Source organism: Geotrypetes seraphini, chromosome 12 (genome assembly GCF_902459505.1).
Source record: "Geotrypetes seraphini chromosome 12, aGeoSer1.1, whole genome shotgun sequence".
Taxonomy (NCBI): Eukaryota; Metazoa; Chordata; class Amphibia; order Gymnophiona; family Dermophiidae; genus Geotrypetes; species Geotrypetes seraphini.
In genome coordinates this window covers 119,845,374-119,860,566 of record NC_047095.1, presented here as the reverse complement: position 1 = coordinate 119,860,566, position 15,193 = coordinate 119,845,374, and the positions used below count along the sequence as shown (strand labels likewise).

Genomic DNA, 15,193 nt, shown 5'->3' with positions numbered 1-15,193 from the left:
CTTCAAGATGAGGGTCTCTGTTGCACAGTGCCATATGGGAGAGTCTCTATTGTGCAGTGCATAAAGGGATGTCTCTCTTCCATAGTGTTTTCTATGAAGGTCTTTATAGTCCAGTGCTTTTGTGAAGGTATTTTTTGAACAGGGCTTCAAGTTGAGGATCTTTATTGTGCAGAGCATCAGAGGAAGGGTCTCTGTTCCGTAGTGTTTTCTGGGAGGGTCTTTATCGTGCAAGGCTTCTAGATGAGGGTCTCTGTTGCACAGTGCCTTGTGGGAGTCTCTATTGTGCAGTGCATAAAGGGATGTCTCTCTTCCGTAGTGTTTTCTGGGAGGGTCTTTATTGTGCAAGGCTTCAAGATGAGGGTCTCTGTTGCACAGTGCCATATGGGAGAGTCTCTATTGTGCAGTGCATAAAGGGATGTCTCTCTTCCGTAGTGTTTTCTAGGAATGTCTTTATTGTCTAGGGCTTCAAGATGAGGGTCTCTGTTGCACAGTGCCATGTGGGAGTCTCTATTGTGCAGTGCATAAAGAGATGTCTCTCTTCCGTAGTATTTTCTAGGAGGGTCTTTATTGTCTGGTGCTTTTGTGAGAGTATTTTTTTGAACAGGGCTTCAAGATGAGGGTCTTTATTGTGCAGAGCATCAGAGGAAGGGTCTCTGTTCCATAGTGTTTTCTGGGAGGGTCTTTATTGTGCAAGGCTTTTAGATGAGGGTCTCTGTTGCACAGTGCCATATGGGAGAGTCTCTATTGTGCAGTGCATAAAGGGATGTCTCTCTTCCGTAGTGTTTTCTAGGAATGTCTTTATTGTCTAAGGCTTCAAGATGAGGGTCTCTGTTGCACAGTGCCATATGGGAAGGTCTTTATTGTGCAGTGCATCAGAGGGAGGCTCCCTGTTCGGGTCTGTCGGTGCATCCTTGCCAGGGAAGAGACCAGAGACGACCCCTTTTGTACTGCCTGAGTTAAGGCTCGTGGGCATTTTGTGCAACAGCCAAGTCAAAGCACGTGCGCCTGACGTCCCCCCTCTCCCGCTTCCGGACGCCGAGCGCCGCTCCCTCCCCTATCCTGCGCCTCGCCCTCCCTCTCACCCGTCCCCTTGCCTCTAGCCAGCCAACCTACCTTCATACTCATGCCCGAGCTCGCCCGCCACCGGTCCCGCCGAGTTCCGCCTCTGGCGCCCCGCCTCCCGCTGACGCAACTTCCCTCCCCAGGCCGCGTTCCACCGCGCCAGGAATGGGAAGTTGCGTCATACGGTGGGGCGTAGCGTCAGAGGCGGAACTCGGCGGGCGGGGGGGGGATTAAGAAGAGCGAGAGAGAGGCTGAGGCTTTATGTGGGATATACCACACAGGGGAAGGTGTGGGGGGGGGGGTGTTCACGTGTCGATTTCTTCCTTCGGCTTCTCGCCCGCAGTAGGGGGAGGGGGAAGGCGTCGGCACTTCGGGCTGGTGTCGTACTGTCTCTGGTAGGGCGGGAGATGTTTGGTGGAAAGATCTAAGGAGTGACCCTCCCCTCCCGTCTCGAGCCGCCGTTTGGGATCGGCCCTGCGCGTGCCAAGGCGAGGTTTTGCACGGCGTCTCCTGCACGCTTGCGATTGTACGTCAGCAGCGTATTCTATGTTGCTGCTGTTGTTACATTTTACTGAATATCTAATAAAATAAAGGCAAAAATGACCAAAAATAGCCAATTAAGAAGTATAAGCACAGTTTTACAATTGTCTGGAAATGATGCTGATGTGCAAAATCTTTAAAACTGAAAATGACGTCATCATTTTAAAAATGTGACCTTTACCTCTCATTTGGTAATACTAGATGGTCATTCTCGACTAGATGGTCATTCTCAAGCTGCGGCACACTAAAGGTAGTAGCCGTGGCTCGAGGCACCTGGAAGTGTTCGGATATCGCTGTGATGACATCACGCGCATTGCGTGACATCATGTCAATGCCTGCGTATGGGTGAAGGCCCTCCAGCTGGGCTCTGAGATGCCAGTGGGGGGTGGCAGAAGGGAAGAGGGCCAGAGAGGATAGGTGCTGGCACCCACTGATTGCCTACAGGACAGAGGCACGTCCTGTAGGCAGTCAGCTGGCACCGCCACCTCTCCTCCCCAGTGTACCACGGCACACAGTTTGAGATACACTGTTCTAAATCATACTAGATGGTAACTACTGCCCCATGATGCTGCATGGGCCTCTTATTTTGTAAATTGCCTAGAACCTGTAATGGATAAGTGCAATTAAGAAATCCTGATTACTACTACTAATTATTTATATAGCGCTACCAGACGTATGCAGTTTATTTGTGGCTTTAATCCTTTCTTATTATATAGTAAATGACAGCAGATACAGACCTGAATGGTCCCTCCAGTCTGCCAAACCATAAACGCTCTATAAATCAATCATTTAAATGGTGTGGTATGATTGAGGTGGGGGAAGCGGGAAGTAGGGGAGGGGGTGATGGAGTTGATGTGTATGGGGCGTCAGGGTAGGGGGGACGGGGTATGTTTTTGATTATGGAGATTTTAAGTATGGGACAGGAGGATTATTGTCATTATTGCTTATGCTGTTTCATGGAGGATACGGGTCGGAGTGGGATTTGGAGTGGAGAATGACATGGGACAAATTTTTCCCTGTCCCTGCAGGAACTCATTTTCCCATCCGGGCGAGTTCTTTTCCTGTTCCTGCCCCATTCCTGAAAGCTCTGTCCTCATCTGCACAAGCCTCAAACACTTTAAAATCCCAAGTAGCAACATTCTAGAGCTCAGATTGTGATGTCATAATGCCTCATTCCACCAATGCCTAAGCTCCGTCCTCATCTGCACTTTCGTATCGACCATTCCCAGATCCCAATGCATACTATAGCTATCAACCTTGTAATCTCCCTGGGAATGCCCAGGCTAATTTCTTGTTGTAAACCGCCTAGAACTGAAAGGTATTGGTGGGATAGAAGACATCAATGTAATGTAAAATCACAAGTAGCAACATTCTAGACCTCAGATGGTGATGTCATAATGCCTCATTCCACCAATGCCTAAGCTCCGTCCTCATCTGCAAAAGCCTCAAACACTTTAAAATCATAAATGTTCGAGGCTTGTACAGTTAAGGCAGAGCTTACAGGAATGGGGCAGGAACAGGAAAAGAACTCGCCCGGATGGGAAAATGAGTTCCTGCAGGGACAGGGAAAACTTTGCCCTGTGTCATTGTCTACTGTGGATTAAATAGGTTTTTGGTTTTGAACCCCTATTCCCCTAGCACAGCTCCGATCCTAGTCTCCAAAGGCCTAATTCTACAAACGGTGTCTAACTTGCCCTTGCCGGTAGGCGCAGTTGTCAATCAATTACTAGGCAAAGATGAAGAGGGACAGACAGTACAAATCATACAAGAAAAAAAACAGCAGCAAAGGCCTTCAGGAAACGAGCAATAAATTGTGTTTACTGTAAGACCCAACATGGGTCGTGTTTCAGAATGTCTGTGTTTTGCCATTCATTTGGTGTGTTTTCTTGTTTTTTTCCCCCTGATTGAGCCACTGGGGGGGTTGTCAGTTTGGACTTGATGTGTGATTAACAAATCACTTTTTTGGCTGTTTGTGCCAAATCCAATCCTGTGCCAGATCTTACAACACTCACTTCAAACTGGCTGTCTTGATTGCTGCTGTTATAGTAAATAATACTCTTCAAACACACAAGAACACTGGGGTCTCTCTTACATAAGCAAACTGAATGTATATCAAGTGTTATAGCGTGATCCCTAGGATCCTCAGAACACCAGAAGAGTAATATAACTCTGTCAGGCCACAGTCTTCATCAGTCCCTTGTGAATTTATTCTAACATTATTTTATGACTTTTTAAATCCTTTGTTTATAAAGCATGTGATATGAACTTAGCTTTGTTTGTCCAGCGCTACCCCTCACCGACACATTTCAATTGCTTCTTCAGTAAAATCTGGCAACCCTAGCAACTCACTTAATTTAATCACTCTTTTGCCCCAGGTACCTCAGTTACATTGTGAGTGAGCCTGCAGGGACAGATATTCAATGTATTATAACTGTTTGGGGGGAATCTCTTCTTGAAAAGGCAGCAAATAAACACAGTAGGCACTTGTATCAGCCATTTTGAGTAATGAGACTGCTTGGGGCAGGAGCATACTCTTGCCCTGGCTCACCACTGGACCAGCACGGCTTAAGATAGGCCCGGGGAGAAGCCTGTGATGGGTCCGCGAGTAGGAAGACTCGAATATAAACCGAGGCCATATTTTTCCCTCCCAATCTAAGGTTTATATTAGAGTATACAGTATTTTGGATGGCAAATCAGTCAACAGGTGGCAGGGAAATACCTTGCTGTTCTCAGAGCCAGCTGGGTTTTCAGGACACACTTGAGGCCTAGAATCTCCTTGTGCATGGGAACACGCTGGTACTGAGATTGCCAACGGGTTTGGGAAGCCCTGAAATAAGGAAAAGTATCACCAGAAAGGAAGAGAAGATATTTGTATGTATATAGGTCAACTAGTGAGATCAGAGCAACTCCCTAAGCTCCCAGATCACACAAGGCCTTGCAAGACTTAAAGCACTGCACCGGTGATAAGAATGAACTGCAAGACAGATAAGTCAAATATCTAACAAGCTACAATGATTTACGGCAAAGAAATTCAAAGATGATGAATCATGATCTCAAGTTAGGGTTACCAATTCTCTGGGAAAACGCGGACATATCCTCTTTATAGAGGAATGTCCATGTGCCCGGACAGATTTTCCAAAACCCGGCAGGTTGTCTGCTGAGATGGTGAACACCAGTATTTTGACAGAATTTAAATGTGTTTCAGACAGATAAGAGGGTAATGGATGCAAAAAAAGGTTGAATTAAAAAAAAAAAAAAGATATATACTCATCTCAATATCTCAGCAACCAAAACTTGGGTAACTTATTTGGATGGACAGCGATATCCTGCTGATGGATAAGTTTGTACGACAAGACTCCTTTGGGAGACATGAGTTGTAACAAAGTACATGGGAATAGCTAGGAAGACCAATGAGCCAACAAACCTCTCTGCTATTGTTTATGTTCGTACGAGGGGTTGCTGAAAAGCTCTCAGCCCAACCGACCAACGTTGTAAATTCTGAGTTATTTTGCCACTGAAGTTGAAAAGAGTGTTAGCTCGTTAAGTGCCAATTTGCAAAAACGAAATTCAATGTTTTGATATTGTTTCAGATCATTGATTGAACCATTATCACGTCATTTTCTTCTTGGTTGGGCTGAGAACTTTTCAGCACTTCCTGGTAACGTGAAGAGTTTCAGTCTTTGGGAACCCAGAATTGGTATTGTGACATCATAATGCCTCATTCCACCAATAAGAGCCAACCTCATCAGTGATGTCACAGTGGCTTGATTGTCCTAAACTTGGCTTTTATTACATACCTGAAAAGTTCTCAGCCCAACCAACCAACTTCCTAAATTCTGAGTGTTATTTTCCCACTGTAGCTCAAAGGAGTGTTGTCTTATTTCGTTAAGTGCCAATTTGCAGGAACAAAATTCTGTTTTGACATTGTTTCAGTTCATGGATTGGACCATATCCACGTCATTCTCGTCTTGGTTGGGCTGAGAACTTTTTTTTAGCACCCCCTTGTAAAACAGATTTAAGGGATACCCAGTGCTCGTTCAGCAGCTTTGTAGGTCATTTCAACATGAAGAGTAAAATATTGAAATGAGCTTATTTTAACTTCTCTCTGTGATCTGTTGAAGGAACAGCCATTTTTTTAGCTCTTCAATCCTCGAGTAGGAGCCAAGTTAGCATTATTCACATCAGAGTAGCATCCAAGATGTTTTTATTCTGTTAAAATTTACAGTTACAAAGCTAAAATACAGCACTCAAAAATAATTTTTAAAAATCTTGTTTAAAAATACGGGTTTCATTTTTCCAGAGGTGATTCTGTTTCTATAAGCAGAACTAAGCTAGGTTTGTTTGGGTTTTTTTCCTAGCCAACAGAAGAAGGGAGGAGAAAAAAAGCACTTAATTAATAGATATCTGAAATTGAGGGAAGAGATTTGGGAGTCAGGAATCCTGTGCCCAGCCAGGAATTCTTTCCTTCCCCACTTACTCCAGTCCTGGTTTTACAGGACTGGAAAATCTGGGATTTGTAGTCATGTGTTGGGAATACTAAAATTGTCAGACACCAGTATTTTGTGAAAAAGGTTAAAAGCACCATGGATTAAAAAGAGTTAAATGAACAGGTCTGTGTCACCAAGGTCTTGGCATTCATTGCTAAGAGTACCAGAAAAAAGAATAACAGATCCAGTCTTGGTTTTACCCCTCCTCACTAAGGCATGCTGGGACTGCTGGCGTTTCCTTAAGGAATTACAAAACATTTTAAGATCTTGGGAAAATGATTTTTCTTACTTCCCCCCCTTCATAGCTTTGCTCTTTTATGAGTTGTTTTTCTAAAAATTGGAGGCTTCCCTTCTGCTTTTATGACTTTAAGGCACCCAGGATGTCCCAGCATGCATTGGGGCTATAGGAACAGAGTAAAACAAGATATGGATCTGTGTATCAAACCCCAGGGTCAGTTCATCAATATTAATATATGTGCTCAGTAGCAAAACAGCACCTACCTACTCCTTAATTTTACTTAGTTCCTGGGTGACCCACCTATATAATCTGATTCTAACGCAATTCAAGTAACCAAATAGGAAGCATTCCCCCCCCCCAATTAATTTGTCAGCTTTCGTCCTTTTTGCTGCAAAGTTACAGCAGAAACTTCCACCTTGTATCCACTTTTATGAAAGTAGGGGACCGCTTGATCCTAATCCAGGTTTGTAAACGTATTCGCTAACCTTTACGCTGAAACAGGTAGGGTTACCATATGGCTCCAGGAAAAGGAGGACAGATTGAGACAGCCGGGTTTTGCTTTCATCAGAAGCCCAGATGTCTCTATCTGTCCTCCTCACTTCCATTGCTTGTCAGTAGAAGTAAAACCCGGATGTCTCAATCCGTCCTCCTTTTTCTGGAGCCATATGGTAACACTAGAAACAGGACTACCACCATTCTCCATGAGGTAACCTACAAATGACATACAGGTAAAAAAGGGAGAGAGCCAGGGTTCAAATCCCACCTAAGCTCTTTGTGATCCTGGGCAAATCACTTAGCCCTACGTTGCCTCAGGTAAAAACTTAGGGGTCCATTTTACTAAAAAGCATTAAGATATGAACTTAATGTGGGACTTCCTGCCTGCAGGCCTATTTCTAAAGCAGCCCAAAATAGAGGGATTTTGCTTTTTGCAGGTCCCATGCTCGTTTTTCTGCTGGCGTGCAACCAGCGGCATAGCAAGGGTGAGAGGCTCCCGGGGAGGTGGAGCCCCTCTCCCGCCCTCTTCTGTTCCCCGCACCCATTGTCACACGCGTCACTTCTCTTCCCCTCCGTAACGTTCCTGATGTGAAGCGGCAACCCCTGCCATGGTGTCGCATCTGCGTGGGCTCTCCTGCTGATGCCACTTTCTAGGCATGGGTCCAGGAAGCGATGTCAGAAGAAGAGCCCACGCAGGCGTGACAGGAGGTTTAGGGGTTGCTGCTCGCCGCCAGGAACATTACAGAGGTACGGGGGAAGGGAAGCGGCGACCGCACATGTGCCACGCCCCTATCAAGATGGCGCCCGGGTAGACCACACCCCCGCTTACCACGCCAGTGCGTGCAACACCCGTTTAAGAGGCTTTAAGTGCTCCAGTGTTCATTCTGCCGCTCCTGCTGGAATCTAACCCGTCTCCTCCAGTTCCCATAAAAAATAAGTAGTAACTGTGTCAGGGGGCGGGGCTGGAGTTTGCACTCACCAATCACCAGTCGTCACACACACGCGCCTGGCGACAGGCAGTTACGACCTCCCAATCCTGCTCCCTGGTCGGCAAGGAGATGGCGGCTGTGGCACAAGGAAAGGATCGGAATTCCCACGGACTTGGAGGGGATGCCCACTAACCCGCTTCCCGTGTAGCTCTCACTTCCACATCCATTCCCTGTCCGTGATAAACCCTTTTCCAAAAACAGTGCACAAACAAATTGCCACAGAGCACTTTTTAAACGCATTTTTTTCCTGCATTACACGCATGTTAGTACTTAATGTGGTTTAGCAAAAGGGCCCCTTAGACTGTAAGAACCCCTAGAACTAAAGCAGCCCATTCCCTGATATAGAGAGAGGTGGCAGTCCTGTATGAAAGGTTATGAGGTTTTCAAGGGGGGGGGTTAACCAATAGAAAAAACAGAGCCATCCAACCCAGAATGCTTTGTGTGGGAGGTGAAGGATGGGATAAGGGAGCTGATGCCCTTCAGTTCCCAATTTCATACCAGGCTCTTCTCAGTGACACTGAGGGCCATATGGGATCTCTCTCCTTCCATAGACATAATTTGCCTATGGTTGGGGGGGATAAAAGGGTAGGGAGGTAAATTTGGCAACTGCCAATGTGTGTTTATCATGGGAGGGGGTAAGAAAATCTTTTCAATGGAACAAACAGATGATATAAGGGGGCTGCCTGAGTCATTACGTCAGGCTCCGCTTCTAACAGTATTCAGATCCAAGCTAAAAGCCCACTTTTCCGAGGCAGCTTTCAACTCCTAACTCCAGCTCTCCGTAAAATGACCTTTGTCCATTCTATCATTCTCTCTGCAGGAAACTCCCCAATCCCTGTATGTCCTGTCTCTCCAGATTAGATTGTAAGCTCTTCTGCGCAGGGACCATCTACAGCGCTGCATATGCCTCTCAGTGCTATAGAAATAGTAGCAGAGTTTTGAACTACGGTGTGCAGAAGCTGAGTCACCAAGCCCTAGAGAACGACACAGGGGCAAAATTGTCCCCATGGGATCTCAATATCCCCATACCCAATTTGTCCCTGTCCCATTCCTGCAAGCTCTGCCTTAACCGCACAAGCTTCAAACACTTATGATTTTAAAGTGTTCGAGGCGTGTGCAGATGAGGGCAGAGCTTGCAGGAACAGGGCAGGGACAGAGCTCGCGGGGACAGGGACAAATTTGTCCCCGTGTCTACAGGCACATTATGCTTAAGGCAGTACCACTGAGGAATGAAAAGGTGGCCATAATGCTTCATTTTCCTTATTTTTTGGTGCCTTCCCTTCCCCCCCTCCTTTAAAAAAATCTGAATGACAACAAAGGGTACAGTTTGCTACAGACTCACAGCAACGGAGTCATGTTCCAGGACTGCCAGGGCTGAGGGAATGGGTCTTTATTCTGCTGGATTACTCCCAGCTTGTCTACTGGGGCATGGGGAGGGACAGGACACTGCTGGTCTCAAGGTTCCTGCAGTGCATTCTGGGCCTTATGGTCCCTGGCCCTGCCATTATGAGGCAGGCATGGACCAGTACTTTCCGGAAAGTTAAGTCCTAGCCTCCAGCAAAACGTTAAAATTCCTCCCCTCACCCTCAAACTATATAAATACAACAGTGAGAACCCAGAACCCAGAGTATAATTTGGTCAGCAATTTAAAAATTATCAGCAGGAGGCCTACAAGTCCCAGAGGGGCCGGTTCTGGAAGCCTACAAAAACGGGCGCCAGCCGCGTGCCAATCACCGACAGGCGCCGCTTCCGGAACCATGGCCACCACAGACCCTAGGCGCCGGAAACGCAGGCCAGGGTTTTAGAGGTCTGCATTTCCGGCGCCTACGTGCATCAGAGAATCACGCCTAGCGAAGCCTAATTTTGGTGCCGCCCCCCCCTAACTATGCCTATTTCTGCGTGTTAGGTGTTGCTGTGCGCTAGGCACTGGCTGCGGAAGCCTCCTACTGCCACCTAATTTTTTAATGTTTTGTAATTGGCTTTTAATGGCGCCTTCAATTATCGCAGCGCTTAAAGCCAATTAAAAACCAATTAAAAGCCAATTAAGTTAGGCACGCCTACTGCTGCCTAAATGTACGAGGCCCTTACAGAATTTCCTCCATAATGCATAGGGATCAGGGCTTTCAAAGGATTCGCCCCTCCCACTAAAGGCCCAGAAAGCACTGCTCTGAATTTGATTGGTGGAGCAGGCAACAGGCAGATGCTGCTCAGCCAATCAAATTCAGATCAGTACTGTCAGGGCCTTCAGGGGGTTCCGAGAATCCCCAGCCAAGGAGCCCTGCTTTTAATCTTGTTTGTTTACATTTTATTGAATGTAGTTTGACAGATTGAGCAGGCTGCTTGCTCAACAAATCAAACTGCATGAAGCAAAAAGTAAGCAAAATAATTTTAAAAAGCAGGACTATAGAGCTGGGGATTCACTGCATCTCCTGAAAGCCCTCACTGCATGCCACTGATCGGGATCATCACTGCTTTGTTCTGAACAGGGCTAAAAGCCCCAGAATATGCGCAGCTCTGATCCACAGAACTACAAGTCCCAGAATATACCGGCATAACCAGCAAGTCCGTAAGCCTGTTCCTTCAAGATGGCATCTGCCCAGCCACGCAGTCTGGGGTTTTTCTCCTCCCCCCTCAGCTGGGGCTTGGGTGCGGTGTTCAGCGCACCACCACGTTGATCTCAGCTACGTTGGGGTCCACCAGGCCGCTTCCAGCCGCGCTGGCCACCGTGCCGTTCTCAGCCGCGCTGGCCTCCAGGACGTTCTCGGCCGTGGTCTTGCCGTGCTGTTCCTTTAGGTGGCGGCGGATGGCAGGCTTGTGGGCGAAGCGTACGTCGCAGTAGGAGCAGCGGTACGGCCGCTCGCCGCTGTGCAAGTTCATGTGGTCGTGGAGGGTGGATTTTTGCGTGAAGCACTTGCCACAGATCACGCACGTGTGCGACTTCACGCCGCGGTGGACATTCATGTGCCGGTTGAGGTTGCTGCTGTGGTTGAACTGCTTGCCGCAGCGAGGGCACATGAAGATGAAGTGGTGGGCTCGCATGTGGAAGACCAGCTTCTCCACCCCTTGAAAGACCTCTTCACACTTGGTGCATTTGAGGTTCTTTAGAGGGTTTCCCACTTTCAGCACGTCTTTGGCGGTGCCAGAGGTCAAGGGTCGGGAGCCGAAATTGACTACGATTCCCGACATGTCCCCTCCTCCTCCTCTGCTGCTCTGGCACTTGCTACTGCTGGAAGTGGCTTCTCGGTCCTCATGGAAACTACTGGGGATGATAAGCAAACCCTCCCCCTCGATATCCTCCGAGAAGCTATAGCAGGCCTTCACCACCCCTTGCTGGCTGTGCTCCAGGCTCGCATTCTCCACCGTGGAGTTGACCTGGGACTCGTCCTGCTGCACCACTTCGTCTTCCTTCAGCCAGATGCACTGCTGCTTCTGCTTCTGGCGGTGGCCCACCTCCAGGGCGGACTCTACTTTCACAATGCAAATGTCGGAGACCGCGTCGTCATCCTGGTCGTCGTAGTTGTCGTCGTCTTCGTCCTCCTCGTCCTCCTCCACCTTCATCTCCAGGTCTTCGTCCAGGGGCATCTCCAGCTTAATGTTGGTCTGGGTGGACCTCATCCGGACACGGCCCGTCTCCTTCACGACGATGGTGCCGGCGCTGCCGCAGGCTTTAGACCTGACGTCCCGTGCGCCGCTGCTCCCGGAATCCTCCTTGAGGCTGATCTTGGGCTCAATGAATTGGGACAAGGCGTTGCGGCACTTTTCCACTACGTGCTCCATCTGAAGGTAGCTGGCGGCGGTCAGGTAGTTGACAATGTCGCGGACTGCAAACTCCAGCATTCCAGTGTAGCAGGAGAGCAACAGGTCCGTCACAATCTTGGAGCTATGCATCAGAGAGACCTGTAGCTCCGAGGAGGGGTTCAGCAAGAACTGGTCTCTCAAGAAGGGAGAGCACGCGGCCAGGATGACCTTGTGGCCCCGGAATTTGAGGCTGTCGGCCACGATGGTCACATCGCAGAAGCGTTCCTCCGAGCGCAGCTGGTTCATGTTTCGCAGCGTTGCCGCTTCATGGCCTGGGAGCTGGAAACGCAGCACCTCGATGCCAGACGCCATCTGGTATGCCTCTCTCTCTCTCTCGCTCTCTCGTCCTCTTCCGCTCCCCACTCACAATCAGAAATCAGTAGCTGGGAAATTCTATGCAAAAGGGGCAAAGGGATGAGGAAAAAAAAAGAGAGAATGTAGGAAGGAGAGGAAGAATTGTTAAGAAGGGAAGGAGGAAGAAAAACAAACAAACAAAAAACCCCGAGACCTACAGAGAGCAGAGAGGTTGTAAGGAAAAAACAATACAGGAGACAGATAAAAAAGAAAAGAAAAAAAAATAAATAAAGGAGAAAGATAAAAGGTGATAAAAAAAGAAAAGAAAGGAGATAAAAAGAAACAAAAAAAAAAAATGAGAAAAGAGAAGTTGGTAAAACAGAGAAAAAAGGCATAAAAAAGCAAGAAAGGAAGGGGAGAGAAGGGAAAGAGGTAAAGGAGTAAGGAAAGTAGAGATCATGGGGAAGAGAGAGAAGAAAGACATTTTAGTTGCACCATACAATAATTAAAGTTGCCTTTTTGCCAGAAGCTCCTCTCCCAGAAAAGCTTGCCTTTGCTACCCTAAAGGTAAGCAGCCTCCCCGTCCCCCAAGAATCTACCTCGCACCCCAAAGATAAGGCCTTCAGCCCCCCCCTTCCCCTCAGATCAGGCCTGCATCTCCTACCCATTATATAAGGCTCTTAAAACCTCCATCCCCAAAGTCTGTATCAAAAGCCCCCACCCCCAGCTCCAAACTTGTATCTTTCTGTACCAATGCGTGGCTCCTAGCAGCCCCTCCTTCTTACCCCAATCAGAGAATCTCCCCTCCAAAAGAGATGTTTCTCAGCAGCCCACCCCCATTCTCAAAGTTTGAATCCACCCCTCCACACACACACACAAATATTCCATCTTTTATGCCCTAGAAAGGGCCCAAACTGGCTTCCTTTAACTGAGAGTCAGGGAATCTAGTGAAATCTGCCTCCCAAGGCTTCAGGACCCCTTTGTGCCATTTTTTTTCAATTAAAAGTTGCATACACAATGCACCTTCGCTGATTTCTGCTCCTCCTCCTTACATCCTCTGATTCCCAATCTCTATTGCCCTGGCACTACTCCCCATTCTTGATCCCTGCTCCCCCTCATTTCCCCAACCCTTGATCCCTGCTCACCTCATCTTGCCCCCTTTACCCCCACTTGCTGCCCTCCTTCCCCCCCTTTACCTCTGCAGACCTGCAATCTCTGCTACCAGGGTCTTGCCTCCCCCGACCCCATCTCTGCTCCGACTTTCTGGCCTCTCCCGAACTCTGTTTCCTTACCTCCCATGACCCCTATCTCTGCCCCCATCTTCTTGCCTCTCCTGACTCCCCATCTCTGCTCCCGACCCTGTTCCCTCCCTCCCCTGACCCCCGATTTTGCTCCCTCCTTGCCTCCCCTGGCCCCCGATCTCTGCTCCCACCTGGCCTCTTCCGACCCTGCTCCCTGAGCCCCGATCTTTGCTGCCTCCTTACCTCCCCTGACCCCGCTCTGCCTTCCCCCACCTTCTCGCCTCTCCCGACTCCCCATCTCTGCTCCCGACCCTGTTCCCTCCGTCCCCTGACCCCCGATTTTGCTCCCTCCTTGCCTCCCCTGGCCCCCGATCTCTGCTCCCACCTGGCCTCTTCCGACCCTGCTCCCTGAGCCCCGATCTTTGCTCCCTCCTTACCTCCCCTGACCCCGCTCTGCCTTCCCCCCACCTTCTTGCCTCTCCCGACTCCCCATCTCTGCTCCCGACCCTGTTCCCTCCGTCCCCTGACCCCCGATTTTGCTCCCTCCTTGCCTCCCCTGGCCCCCGATCTCTGCTCCCACCTGGCCTCTTCCGACCCTGCTCCCTGACCCCCGATCTTTGCTCCCTCCCCTGACCCCCATCTCTACTCCCCATCTCTGCTCCCTCCCTCCCCTGTTCCCCGATCTCTGCTCCCTGACCCCCAATCTTCGCTCCCTCCCCTCCTTACCTCCTCTGCCCTTTGCTGCATCTGCTCTCCGGCCCTCCACCTTCAGCACCCGGGCGCCATCCACCACCCCGGCCAAGCACAAAAGGGATTAAAGGCGCCGGCGGCTTGTTAAAGGCACAGGCGCCGCCAAAGCCGACACTCGGCTCCCGTCCCATCTCGACCAGAGTCCGACGGGGACGTTTTAGGGCCACGCAACGGGTTCTGTCTTACTCTCATCTGGCCCCTCCCGCCCCTCCGGTGTCGGGGTCCCAACTCCTCCACCTACAGAATTAGGACGAGCTCATTTTCCCGCCACCGATTGGCACAAGGAAGTGAGAGTGGCAGGATCCACTCCGGGTTTGCCCTCCAGCCCTCTTTGCCAGGCATGCCGGGACTCCCTCCCTCCCCCCCTCCCTCCACTCGTGCTAGTCACCCTCCCTGCTGGTTACCTATAAAGACTGGCCTGATCTACGAGATGGTGGCTCCGGATCAGCAGAGGCAGATTCTGCTCGGCTCATTAGTGGAATGTGCAGAAAGAACTGGGAGGAAGAGATCCCAGGGGCTGAAAATACCGGGCGGGGGCGCGGACTGAAAATAGCAGAGGGGGGGCATCCTGTATACTGGAAGTGACTTTTGCAAACTGCAGAGTGTGCAGTGATTGAAAATACCAGGCATGCATAAAGGAACTGGGAGGAAGAGATCCCAGAGGCTGGAAATACTGGAGGGCAGGGGCTGAAAATACCGGGCTGGGGCTGAAAATTGCAGAGGGAGACACCAGTAAAATACAGAGGGGGGCATCCTGTATACTGGAGGTGGCTTTTGCAAACTGCAGAGCGCCCAGTGATTGAAAATACCAGGAGGCCATGCGGAATATGCGAGGTCTGAAAATAGCAAAGGGCAATGCAAACCAAATGTGGAGAGGACATTGACTGGAAATGCCAGAAGGAGACTCCAGAGAGCGCAGAGGCTGAAAATACTAAATATCGGAAGAAGCTCTTGCTGAATACGGGGAGGGGGAGGGGGGGCTGAAAATAGCAGGAGAGAGATTCCAAGATTTGGTATTTTCAGACCTTGCTCTCTACACATTTGGTTTGTAGTGGCATTTTCATGCCCCACACACTGCATTTTGCTGGTGTCCCTCCCTGGTATTTTCAGTCCCTGAACCCTCTGCCTTTTGCAGGAATCACTTCTGGTATTTAGGATCCCTCCCCCATCTGTGCATTTTGCTTGAATCATACTCTGCTATTTTCAGCCCATGCTTCTGGGCACCAGAGTCTCCTCCTTGTGTGAAGGGACTGAAAATAGCAGGGGAGAAATTCCTACAAAATACAGCAAGTGCAAAGG

At 49.2% G+C, this 15,193-nt stretch overlaps 2 protein-coding genes across 8 annotated transcripts in view; both read right to left on the bottom strand.

Annotated features, from left to right (window-relative positions):
• EHMT2 (euchromatic histone lysine methyltransferase 2) overlaps positions 1-1,240 on the bottom strand; it is a 36,147-nt gene extending 34,907 nt beyond the window's left edge. For all 6 annotated transcript variants that reach the window (XM_033916306.1, XM_033916310.1, XM_033916309.1 and 3 more), the window contains exon 1: positions 1,114-1,240. In XM_033916306.1, coding sequence (XP_033772197.1) covers positions 1,114-1,125 — 12 coding nt within the window. In that variant the 5' untranslated portion in view covers positions 1,126-1,240. The remainder of the gene's footprint in view (positions 1-1,113) is intronic.
• Positions 1,241-5,795: 4,555 nt separating this feature from the next.
• On the bottom strand, positions 5,796-14,234 carry ZBTB12 (zinc finger and BTB domain containing 12). Of its 2 annotated transcripts, none has more exons than XM_033916654.1 (2): positions 14,136-14,234; positions 5,796-12,117 (listed from the first exon to the last, which is right to left on the bottom strand). In XM_033916654.1, exon 2 carries the CDS (start codon positions 11,919-11,921, stop codon positions 10,467-10,469), a length of 1,455 nt encoding a protein of 484 aa, XP_033772545.1. In that variant the 5' UTR covers positions 11,922-12,117; positions 14,136-14,234; the 3' UTR covers positions 5,796-10,466. The 2 variants fall into 2 exon arrangements, with proteins under 2 accessions (XP_033772545.1, XP_033772544.1); XM_033916653.1 differs by having other exon boundaries at positions 13,871-14,189.
• Positions 14,235-15,193: the final 959 nt, after the last annotated feature.

Excerpts from the sequence above, each read along its gene's own strand:
- ZBTB12 (XM_033916654.1), bottom strand. The coding sequence starts at position 11,921 with ATGGCGTCTGGCATCGAGGTGCTGCGTTTCCAGCTCCCAGGCCATGAA.